The following is a 13196-nucleotide window of genomic DNA, read 5'->3' on the forward strand; positions in this document are numbered from 1 at the left end:
AGCTGTAACTTCCTGGCACTAAACCTGCAACAAATAGTTCTTCTCAGGTTTCTCTATATTTACATGTTCACAATTTGCACTATTTTCTTACACTTTATGAAGCATTTCTTACATATTCCTTATTTTTGCACCTTCATCTTAGGAGCTTATTGTTAAATGTTCAATGTGATTTTACAAAATGTTGTTTACATTGTTTGAGTGTTTTCCATGCTTGTGTGGACATTTCCTTTTCTTTCTGCCTTGATAGCTGAGGGGATTATAATCAGGGGAAGGTTACATTAAACAAAAAAGTTTACATATAATCTATTTTTCTCCTGGTCCTTATTTTTGATGGATCATAAAAAATATCAATAACTATTGATATCAACTGTTATAGAACACTTTTATCGTGATACAGTTTTCAGCAAGATCGCCCAGCCCTAACCGATACTGACACTTGCTGACTTGAAACATCATGATCACTGAATCATTTTGTGAATGTGCCTTTAGTTAGTGATTATGATAATGATAACATGGGCAATATATGTTCTGCAAATAACAATAGTTCCATAACTAAACACAACAATTTAAAACAATAAAGACCCCAAAAGGGACAAGTGGTAGAAAATGGATGGATGGATAATAGTATGATCCCTTTTCAGTTATACAACACAATATTTTGACAAAAAAAGGGGCTATTTTAAAATAACTAAAAAGGTAACATTAACAAAAAAAATATTGTTTTTGAAATGTAAACAAAACCACTAAAATAACTAACATACCATGTAAATATTTGTGAAAAATGACATTTGCACTATAATGCAGTTGCAAAGAACTGTGGAAAAAAAGAGTAATTTGCTGGATGTATAAAAGAAAAACTACAACAAATGTATCGACCCAACCAGGCTAGTATCGATCCGATACCAACATCTACCTTGTTATCGATTCTATCTATATTTAGATTGATACGCCCACCACCCTTTTGGATCACATTTGTTCACGCAAGATTTTGGGCTTGGAGGACTAGTCTGGCTCTGTGGTGGGACAGAATCATCATGTTTTGATATTATTGTAGCACAACACACACATAAAGATCAAAACTGCCTGATTGTATTTATCTTTTATGTGTAGAGTCTAGGGATGTCCCGATCCAGGTTTTTGCACTTCCGATCCAATACCGATATTGTTTTTGCACTTCCAATCCGATACCGATACTGACAGATACTGGCCTATCCGAGCATGTATTAAAGTTTAAAGTTATTTAGCCTACCGGTACTTAGTTGTCAGAATCATGTTGAAAAGGGTTTTAGTACTATTGATAACAACTAGTCAGCTGAATTAGGGGAGCTTGAATAATACACAATGGTTGGTAACAAGAAACTGACCTGTTTATTCAAGGATAAACACAAAATAGACAAAATTATACATGACAAACAGAAATGGCATCATTGAACTAGGGCTGGGCGATATGGCCTTTTTTTAATATTGCAATATTTTAAGGCCATATTGCGATACACGATATATATCTGGATATTTTGCCTCAGCCTTGAATGAACACTTGATGCATATAATCACAGCAGTATGATGATTCTATGTGTTTTGATTGATTGATTGAGACTTTTATTAGTAGGTTGCACAGTGAAGTACATATTCCGTACAATTGACCACTAAATGGTAACACCCCAATAAGTTTTTCAACTTGTTTAAGTCGGGGTCCACTTAATAAATTGATTCATGATACAGATATATACTATCAGATATATACTATCATCATAATACAGTCATCACACAAGATAATCACATTGAATTATTTACATTATTTATAATCCAGGGTGTGGAGGGGGGCGCCGGATGTAAGTGTCAAAAAGACAGCCAAAAGAGTTTGATATGATAATAAATCTAAAGTTAAAATATAGGGTAGAAATGCACCCATTTGCAGGAAATGTAGTCTTGATTTTCAAAATTTTCTTTCAAGGCTTGTATTTCTACATTAAAACATTCTTCTTCATACTGCATTAATATATGCTACTTTTAAACTTTCATGCAGAGAAGGAAATCACAACTAAAAAAATCACACATTTTTTCATACGGTGTTGATCTGGAAATGTTTGCCTCGGCATTTTGATGGTGTGGACGTGTGGCACCGAATGGAGATAAGCGTCTCGACAGACGTTACGATATTTGAACAATGATGACGAAAACTGTTTTCTCTGTCATGTCCGTGTGTCGAAAATTGTTATGCGCTTATTTTTATAATTGCGCAGAGGACGTTTGAGCAGTGCGCAATTGCACAAGCGCGCACCTTAGAGAGAACGTTGGTCACACGGCTGCGCTAGCATCACAGCTAACGTTAGCCATGCTGCTACCTCTCTGCTCGGGGAGGGCGTATACGTATGTGACGTATGACGTGACAGTATGTGACGTGTGTAAGAAGGTGCGCTTGCTGTCTGTGAGAGGGAGACACAGGAAAGAGTGAGAAGAGAGAATCCACAGACCTGTGGATGTGTTGAAGGTGTGCTAGAAAATGCGGAACGGAAATTAGGGAGCAACAGAAAAGTGGAATGTATTATTTAAATAGGTGCGTTGGAAAACACGGAGCGGAGTTTTTTTATTAACTGGATCTGGATCGGCATTTTCCCACGCCTTGCCGATACGCATTTTTTGGCAAATATCGCCGGCCGATCCGATCCAAATATCGGATCGGGACATCCCTAGTAGAGTCTATAACAGATTCAAAATATGTTACGATTTAGAACATCTGTATGTGTGTATCAGCCTAAGTGTGTGTGTACCAGGTTGGAGGCGCTGAGTCGGGCATCTCGCTCCTCCACTTTCTTGCCGAGGCTTTCCAGGTTCTTGCTGAGCTCTCGGTTGGCCTCCACTTGCTCTGAGAGGTTCCTGAGGGCCTCCTTCTCCCGCTCCTCCAACTTCTTGGTACGCGTTGACATGTTGCTGTTCTTTTCCTCCAACAGCTGGACAAGGCACAAGCCAGACACGAAACCAAGCTTTAGAAACGTAACTATCAAACGATCCCGAGTCCCGATAATCCTGATAATCTCGCCATCCTTCAGTCCTAGTGTCAGCAGGGTTTCCCGTTAGCAAAAAAAAAAAAAAAAAGGGTATTATTTTCTGAGATCAAAAAGTGATAATTAGGCCATAACAATTCCAGGTCAGCTGTCAAGGATATGCAAGGATTTCCCACACATTAATTCATTTGTACTGATCCACCACTACTACATGTGTCCTGATACTGTCCTTAAATTTGTACATAAAATTTGGTTCTCACTCAATCATTTAATAATGACTCGTCCGATTGGCTCGTCTTTACACTACATAGCTATTAAGAGGCTCTTGTGTAAGGAAGGCATTGCTGGGTTACTTGCAAGTAACTAAGCCTGGGACGATAATCAATAAAAATCAATTGATCAAACAATAGATGAAAATGAACTCGATAAATGACCACGTCCATGAGTGTTTGTTAAACAGGATGCAAGAGGGTTCACTCTGTGCATCGTTCCCAACACCTGAACATGTTCATTTAATAACAAGTAAGGCTGGACGATTATGGCAAAAATAATAATCACCATTTTTTTTTATTGATATTGTAATCACGATTAATAACATGATTTTTCCATAATTTGAAAACATAAGTATTTATTGTATTACCAAAACTCAACATTAGAGTTGAAAAAAAAAATGGATATAAATTAGTAATGAATAAACCACAACACGTAAAATAATAATAATAATAATAGCAATAACAATACATTTAAATAACAATAACAATATAAAAAGCAATACATTCTGTTTTTCCTTTTTAAATTACATTTACCTTTTACACTTATTTTACCACAATAGAGTGTGTGCTTTTTGTGCAAAATAAAATGTTTGTTAATTAAACGCAAAAATCCCCACATTTATCGGTACAATACATATTAAACTTACTTTGCACTCAAAATATTGTTGACAATAATATTGGTTATAGACAATAATCTGTGGGACAATATATCGTCCAGCAAAATGTGTTATTGGCCCAGGCCGAGCAAGTGTCGCGTGACCAAAAGGTACATCTGGCGTTCGCTTGAGGGGTAAACATTCACCGATATTCAGCAGCAGCTGTGCAAATGTCAAGAGTGCTGTGAAGGTTTAGTGGCCAGTATAAAAGCTAGACGACATCAGAAAACCGCCACAGAAGATGGAATCATGTCGTGGATCCATCAGTGCTGGCGATAAAACGATATCAATGAAAAATGCGTTCAATAAAAAGATTCTATTTTTTTTCTTCTTCTTCGTCAGAATAAACCAAAAGTTGCTAAGCAAGGTTGGTAACATGAACAAAGGCACTCTACCCCGCGCGACCACAAAAGGGACAAGCGGTAGAAAATGGATGGATATATATATATATATATATATATATATATATTAAAAATATAACTGGAAATCAATGTAAAATCATCCCTTGCAAAGTCTGTCCAGCAGATGGCAGCACTGCATTGGCAGGTGGCAGCATTAGCCACTTTTATGAGATATCGGCAGGTAGAGCGCAAAACTGCAATTTTTTTTGTCAGTTTTCAGCAACATTTATTTACTGATGTTGTGCATTTTTAGAAGGAGACATGATGAAGGGATGTGAACTCTACTTGAAAAGGTCAGAAGAAGAACATCGACATCAGCGCTATTTTTCCCTGTGCGGCTGTCTCTTTGACTTGCATCTTGGCAACCCCAAGAGTATCCCGCTTATTTTGGTGTCCTGTCCTCACTTCTCCCCACTTGGCCCTCATCTCTCCTTCACTTTACTTTTGTTCTTTTTTTTTTCCTCTGCACATCAGTCTCACTCAACTACCTTCCGCCATCATGCGGCGTCCTCGCAAGGGATCGACTGATTATCAGCCCCGATACTTGGCATTTTGACGTATATACCGGTAGGCCCTTTTTTGTTTTTTACAAGTACAATCAGAAGATACAATATATAGACATATGATACAAGTATTTAGTAATTAAAATAAAATAATAATGAGTGAAGTAGATTGCGCTACAAACGTGGCGCTACTACCAAGACTGTATTGGGGCGGATGGAGGTCCGAAGCAAAGAAAGACCGGCAGGTGAGTTTTTTCGAGCAAAGTAGTGTGGAACTGCGAACTATCAGGCTGGTCGCTATTTATTGCTACCACGCAAATTTCCGATAGCTAACATTAGCATTTTGATGTGAGCATCGAAAGTTTCTTACTAGTTTAGCAGCTCATGGCAGCGAGTGAAAGCCGGGCCAATGTTGATCCTGACTGTGCTGGACAAAACTTTTCGTTTCTTTGGTTGTTTTGGAGCTTCTACCACGATAGCAGTAATTGTACGCAGGCGTACTTCTTCTACTTCTTTTAGTTTTCTGGCGGCACGTAGGTGATCGCATCGACTTCCGTCTTTTTAACGAATGGGGAAAGAGGGAGTGACGTATGCCATAAAGCAGTGGTTCTCAAATGGGGGTACGCGTACCCCTGGGGGTACTTGAAGGTACGTGAGATTTTTTTTAAATATTCTAAAAAATAGCAACAATTCAAAAATCCTTTATAAATATATTTATTGAATAATACTTCAACAAAATATGAATGTAAGTTCATAAACTGAACATCAAATCAAGTAGGCTATTTCATTCATTACAATGCAACAATGCAATATTCAGTGTTGACAGCTAGATTTTTTGTGGACATATTTATAATTGAATCACTTGTTTATTTTTCAACAAGTTTTTAGTTATTTTCAAATATTTTTTTCCAAATAGTTCAAGAAAGACCACTACAAATGAGCAATATTTTGCACTGTTATACAATTTAATAAATCAGAAACTGATGACATAGTGCTGTATTTTACTTAACTTTATCTCTTTTTTTCAACCAAAAATGCTTTGCTCTGATTAGGGGGTACTTGAATTAAAAAAAATGTTCACAGGGGGTACATCACTGAAAAAAGGTTGAGAACCACTGCCATAAAGCAAGTCAGAATAGTTGTAGTTTTCTGTGTGGTATGGTTCCAGTGATACATACCCTTCCAGGCCATGACGGATGTGTCATTTTTTTGTCAACTTTGCAGCCGAACACCTCAGACTCGCAGCGTGGGCTCATTTAAGGAGCGCCACAAGTTTCATGTTCCATGATTCAATCAAATAACAGATCAGTAGGTACGAGAAGGTAAGAAAAGTTGCTTTTGCATAATATTGCAAAACAAAACAGCAAATAATATGTCTTACCTTATACACACACCATAATAATACTCGTATCTTGAAGCACAGTACAATCCATCAACCGGTGCGGCTTCATAGCTTACCAAAGTCGTACTATAACATTTTGATAGGTTTTTGAGAACCGTGTGTAATGTTCTATATTTTCAATGCAACATATACAATTTTGGTGTTGTTTACTTGAGTCATATTGCAGTCTACACGTATCTCTTGTGTGACTGCCATCTACTGGTCACACTTATTACACCATGTACCAAATAAAATTGCTTCGAGGTCGGTAAGCACAACCAGAATTATTCCGTACATTAGGCGCACCGGGTTGTAAGGAACACTGTCCACTTTTGAGAAAATTAAAGGATTTTAAGTGTGCCTTAAAGGGGAACATTATCACCAGACCTATGTAAGCGTCAATATATACCTTGATGTTGCAGAAAAAAGACCACATATTTTTTTTACCGATTTCCGAACTCTAAATGGGTGAATTTTGGCGAATTAAACGCCTTTCTAATATTCGCTCTAGGAGCGATGACGTCACAACATGACGTCACATCGGGAAGCAATCTGCCATTTTCTCAAACACCGAGTCAAATCAGCTCTGTTATTTTTCGTTTTTTCGACTGTTTTCCGTACCTTGGAGACATCATGCCTCGTCGGTGTGTTGTCGGAGGGTGTAACAACACGAACAGGGACGGATTCAAGTTGCACCAGTGGCCCAAAGATGCGAAAGTGGCAAGAAATTGGACGTTTGTTCCGCACACTTTACCGACGAAAGCTATGCTACGACAGAGATGGCAAGAATGTGTGGATATCCTGCGACACTCAAAGCAGATGCATTTCCAACGATAAAGTCAAAGAAATCTGCCGCCAGACCCCCATTGAATCTGCCAGAGTGTGTGAGCAATTCAGGGACAAAGGACCTCGGTAGCACGGCAAAAAATGGCGGCAGTTTGTTCCCGCAGACGAGCGAGCTAAACCCCCTGGATGTCTTGGCTCACACCGTCCCTTATGCCACCGAAGATGATCAAGAGAAGAATATCGACCCTAGCTTCCCTGGCCTGCTGACATCAACTCCAAAACTGGACAGATCAGCTTTCAGGAAAAGAGCGCTGATGAGGGTATGTCTACAGAATATATTAATTGATGAAAATTGGGCTGTCTGCACTCTCAAAGTGCATGTTGTTGCCAAATGTATTTCATATGCTGTAAACCTAGTTCATAGTTGTTAGTTTCCTTTAATGCCAAACAAACACATACCAATCATTGGTTAGAAGGCGATCGCCAAATTCGTCCTCACTTTCTCCCGTGTCGCTGGTTGTCGTGTCGTTTTCGCTTGCATACGGTTCAAACCGATATGGCTCAATAGCTTCAGTTTCTTCTTCAATTTCGTTTTCGCTACCTGCCTCCACACTACAACCATCCGTTTCAATATATGCGTAATCTGTTGAATCGCTTAAGCCGCTGAAATCCGAGTCTGAATCCGAGCTAATGTCGCTATAGCTTGCTGTTCTATGCGCCATGTTTGTTTGTGTTGGCATCACTATGTGACATCACAGGAAAATGGACGGGTGTATATAACGATGGTTAAAATCAGGCACTTTGAAGCTTTTTTTAGGGATATTGCGTGATGGGTAAAATTTTGAAAAAAACTTTGAAAAATAAAATAAGCCACTGGGAACTGATTTTTAATGGTTTTAACCCTTCTGAAATTGTGATAATGTTCCCCTTTAAAGTCCAAAAAATACGGTAATAATTATTGCATAGCATAAATTCATTTCCGTACTTAAATAATAATAACAGATCAAATGAAACGTTACAGACCACATCCTGGCACTAGAGCTGCAAATACTTGTTCTTCTCAGGTTGCTCTAAGTTTGCATTTTAAGACTTTGCACTATTTTGTTACACTTTAAGATAGCTGAGGGGATTATAATCAGAGGTATAAACTCTGTGGATGACGAGAAGACGAAACGCCACTTGTACTTCTGGTTGAAAGGACCAAAAAGAAGAATACCGTGGACATTCACCCAGTAGCACCTGCGTTGAGCAAACTCGTTGAACAGATGGCGCCATAGTACAAACAATAACACACCATTTCAGTGTCTTTGCATGTGTTTTATGAAAACTATTTCCTTTATGGCCGTCAGCGAAGAAAAATACATACATTTTCCGCAGGGATAAGTCGCAGGGTGATAAAAAATATCAATAATTATCAATATCGACCGATATGAAAAACGTATATCATGATACAGTTTTCAGCCATATCGCCCAGCCCTACTTATTTGTATCCTCCCGTCCAGACAAAAGTGAGTAAGTCAGGTCTACCTTCAGGTTGCATGCCGAGTCATTGGCGCTCTTCTCCAACTCGACCCGAACGCGCTTGTGGCTCAGCTCCATCTGTTTCTTCTCCTGGTCTAGTTGCAGGTAGCGGCTGTGGGACTGGACTTTCTCCGCTGCTTCTAACCACTGCGCAGGGAATAAAAGTCAGGTTGAGATACTTCCATCACTGCTACTACACGCAAACGTAACATACATCCATGTTGCGCTTGTACTGGCTCTGCAAAGTGCTGCCGCTGGTCGATGATGAAGTCGCAGAGCAGCCGATGAAGGAGTTGAAGGACTTTAAGGTGGAAAACACTGTTGTGTTCTCTTCAGAATCCATTTTCAGGCTCTCTGGAAGCACATAATATATGTCACTGATGTATAGTAGTAACATTAGCTGTTTAGATCAGTGGTGTCCACTTTGATACATTTTGTACATTAAAGATACTAAAACCAGCACAACATAGGTCAATCAATATCTAAACGATCAGAACAACCGTATCTTAGCTTTGTGTTATCGGTAACAAGACATCTTCCAAGTAATTTTTGTCTTTTTACCGTATTTTCCGCACTATAAGGCGCACCTAAAAACCACAATTTTTCTCAAAAGCTGACAGTGCGCCTAATAACCCGGTGCGCTTTATTACGATTCATTTTCATAAAGTTTCGGTCTCGCAACTTCGGTAAACAGCCGCCATCTTTTTTCCCGGTAGAACAGGAAGCGCTTCTTCTTCTACGCAAGCAACCGCCAAGGAAAGCACTCGCCCCCATAGAACAGGAAGCGCTTCACCCGCCCCCATAGAACAGGAAGCGCTTCACCCGCCCCCGGAAGAAGAAGAAAAAACGCGCGGATATCACCGTACGTTTCATTTCCTGTTTACATCTGTAAAGACCACAAAATGGCTCCTACAAAACGATCCGGTTCATAAAAAGACGCAATCTCTCCATCCGCACACGGATTACTACCGTATTTCACAGCAACTGAACCGCACTGTGGAACGGGAGCACGTACGGTGAATATTCGCTCCACAGGGAATGAGAAGTCATCCTTCACTGTGGTTCTAGCTTGCCATGCTAACTTCCACCCATCCAAAAGAGACCTTTCCAGCCGGCGTCATCATAAAAGCTAACTCGAAGGGATGGATGGATGAAGAAAAGATGAGCGAGTGGTTAAGGGAAGTTTACGCGAAGAGGCCGGGTGGCTTTTTTCACACAGCTCCGAAGGCGAACACACCTTCACTAAGACGGGCAGATAGCGCCGGTCGACATACGCCAACATCTGCCAGTGGATCGTAAATGCCTGGGCAGATAGTTTCGGTCACAACTGTGGTCCGACCTTTCCGGAAGGCAGGATTCACAGAACTGCTGGACAACAGTGACACTGACTCCGGTGACTTCGACGAGACGGAACCGGCCATTTTGGATCCCGTATTCGCCCAACTTTTCAATTCGGACACCGAAGACGAAGAATTCGAAGGATTTACGAATGAAGAATAACTTCAGAAGGTGAGCGCTATGTTTATTTTGTGTGTTGTGACATTAACGTTCGAGCAACATTATGTTGCTATTGTTCTACACCATTTTGAATTTTACTATGTTTGTGATTGCACATTTGCGTACATTTTGGGACAGAGTTGTTAGAACGCTGGTTTTCAATATATTATTAAAGTTTGACTGAACTATCTGACTGTTTTTTTGACATTCACTTTAGCGCAGCGTTTTTTTGACATTCACTTTAGCGCAGCGTAGGCACGGCTTTTAGTCCGGGGCGGCTTATTGGTGGACAAAATTATGAAATATGTAATTCATAGAAGGTGCGGCTAATAATCCGGTGCGCCTTATAGTGCGGAAAATACGGTAAGCATTTTCAAAGATAAAAATGGCTAAATGAACTAAAAATGCCAATACTACAGACCAAAACAATCAGACAGCGCTGTTTAGTCTTGTGGCCACTGATTGGCTCAGCCTTAGAAAGCATTACTTACATTAGCTAGCTAACTTTTTAAGCTAATTTTGCAGCTGAACGTCTCAGACTCTTATAACTTGGTACTTGACACATGATAACATTAGCATGCTACCATGCTAAAATCAACAATTTACTTTTTTAGTCAAATTTGCAGCCGAACACCTCAGACTCGTATATTAGTATAAACCAGAGTGGGTGGCACAAATGTAACTCAGATATTGGGTTTCACTATGTAAAGCGCTTTGAGTCACTAGAGGAAAGCGCTATATAAATATAATTCACTTCACTTCCAATTCAGGGTGTTTTGAATTCGTCTTTAGAACAATAAAAAAACTGGCAAATGGCCCCCGGAGCACACATTTGACACCCCTGATTTACATATATTTCTATTTATTTTTGTAATAAAGGGACACACACACGTAAAGTGAACTATATTTATATAGCGCTTTTCTCGAGTGACTCAAAGCGCTTTACACTGTGAAACCCAATATCTAAGTTACATTTTTAAACCAGTGTGGGTGGCACTGGGAGCAGGTGGGTAAAGTGTCTTGCCCAAGGACACAACGGCAGTGACTAGGATGGCAGAAGCTGGAACCTGCCACTCTACCAACTGAGCTATACCGCCCACATGTTTCCACATTTCTACATCCGGTTGAAAGCACTAAATGGAAGGACACTGCAGCACCTGCAGTGAGCGAACTCGTCCAAAAGATGGCGCCAAAGCACAAAAACAACACAAGCTATTTGCTTTATGGCGATCAACAAAGAAAAATCCACAAATTAAATATATAAGCTGCAGGGTTCAAAGTGTAGGAAAAAAAGTAGCGGCTTATAGTCCTGAATTTACGGTAGTACTGACAAGAGTACCAATGAATACTGACTGGCGTCGATTTTGGTATGGATAAAATCCTAACGATATACATCCCTCGTAACAGATCATCTCTGTTTCCATGACTACAATCATTTTAGAGGCCAGTTTATTTTCTTCTGTGTTTTTTATTTACCGGTAATGTTTTTTTTTTTAATCCTCGAAGTGAATTGTGACTGGACGCTCTGCAGAAAGTAGACATCTGGAAGAGTTTGTAATCTCAACAAAATAGAGCTGGCATATTAATGGAAAGCTGGAGGGGTCCTGCACCCCCAAGTAAAAATGTTCACAAATGAATGGCCATCACAGCCTCTTTGTGAGCAAATGTGTTTTGATGTCAAATCCATTAGGGCATGGGTGTCAAACTCTGGCCCGCGGGCCAAATTTGGCCCGCCGTGTAATTTCACTTGGCCCTTGAGGCGAAATCGAATTAACACTAGAGCTGGCCCGCCGATTATATTCAGCGGCGGTGCCGCGGTAAAACCGCATTCACCGCTAATTCTCATACTTGCCAACCCTCCCGGGAGAGTACCAGATTTCAGTACCCGTCCCAGAAAATCGTCACATCCGCTTTTTATTCAGTCCAACGTGTGCTGACCCAGTCACATAATATGTGCCGCTTCTGCACGCACACTTAAGTGAATGCAAGGCATACTTGATCAACAGCGATACAATTTACACTGAGGGTTGCCGTATGAACAACTTTAAGTTTTGTTAGAAATATACGCCACACTGTGAACTTGTTTGGGTCCCTATTAAAAGGTTAATTTGTTCAACCTTGGCCCGCGGCTTTGTTCAGTTTTAAATTTTGGCCCACTCTGTATTTGAGTTTGACACCCCTGCATTAGGGTATGTGCCGGGAACAACCAGCAGGAAGCCTTAAAACTGCAATAAATATCTATGTGTATATTTAGCACGGTGAGTCAAGTTCCACTGTGGGAAGTCACCTTTGAGGCTTTTCAGCTGCGGGAAGCGCAACTTGGACGTGCAAGGGCCCGTTATTTTTTCGAACCGTGCCGCCGCATTATGAGTCGCATTCGAAGCTCAGATGGCTCCGACGCGCCAAAGAACACGTGCCACGCCATTTATCTCATTAGGAAGGCAACAAGTGGCTCTTTGTTGGGCCCAGAACACATCATCGTTATCATCATCACCGTTCTGTGTGCACAGCGTGACGACACGCCGCAGAAAATGGAAAAAGTATGAATAGTTTTAGGTATATTGTAAAACTTGCACACATTGCTTAAAGTCATGAAGAATCCATATGAGTAGTAACGCTATGGACAGTTAGAAGATGATATAGCACTTCTAGTGAAGTGAAGTGAAGTGAATTATATTTATATAGCGCTTTTCTCTAGTGACTCAAAGCGCTTTACACTGTGAAACCCAATATCTAAGTAACATTTAAACAGAGGTGGGTAGAGTAGCCAGAAATTGTACTCAAGTAAGAGTACTGTTACTTTAGAGATTTATTACTCAAGTAAAAGTAAGGAGTAGTCACCCAAATATTTACTTGAGTAAAAGTAAAAAGTATGTTGTAAAAAAACTACTCAAGTACTGAGTAACTGATGAGTAACATACACACACATATCATATATATATATATATATATATATATATATATATATATATATATATATATATATATATACATACATTGATATATACAGTATATAATTTATATTTATTTTTTTTGCCGTTTTTGTTTACATGTTAATAGTGTTTTAATGAATATACATGCATGTTTAACACATATAGATTCCTTTCTTTCATGAAGACAAGAATATAAGTTGGTGTATTACCTGATTCTGATGACTTGCATTGATAGGAATCA

At 39.7% G+C, this 13196-nt stretch overlaps 1 protein-coding gene across 3 annotated transcripts in view; it reads right to left on the bottom strand.

Annotated features, from left to right (window-relative positions):
* Window positions 1-13196, bottom strand: part of mad1l1 (mitotic arrest deficient 1 like 1) — a 254119-nt gene that overhangs the window by 219471 nt on the left and 21452 nt on the right. For all 3 annotated transcript variants that reach the window (XM_061984162.1, XM_061984161.1, XM_061984160.1), the window contains exons 2-4: window positions 8740-8879; window positions 8532-8672; window positions 2772-2951 (exon numbers count right to left, since the gene is read on the bottom strand). In XM_061984162.1, coding sequence (XP_061840146.1) covers window positions 2772-2951; window positions 8532-8672; window positions 8740-8868 — 450 coding nt within the window. In that variant the 5' untranslated portion in view covers window positions 8869-8879. The remainder of the gene's footprint in view (window positions 1-2771; window positions 2952-8531; window positions 8673-8739; window positions 8880-13196) is intronic.

The sequence above is a fragment of the Nerophis lumbriciformis genome, linkage group LG25 (assembly GCF_033978685.3).
Source record: "Nerophis lumbriciformis linkage group LG25, RoL_Nlum_v2.1, whole genome shotgun sequence".
Taxonomy (NCBI): Eukaryota; Metazoa; Chordata; class Actinopteri; order Syngnathiformes; family Syngnathidae; genus Nerophis; species Nerophis lumbriciformis.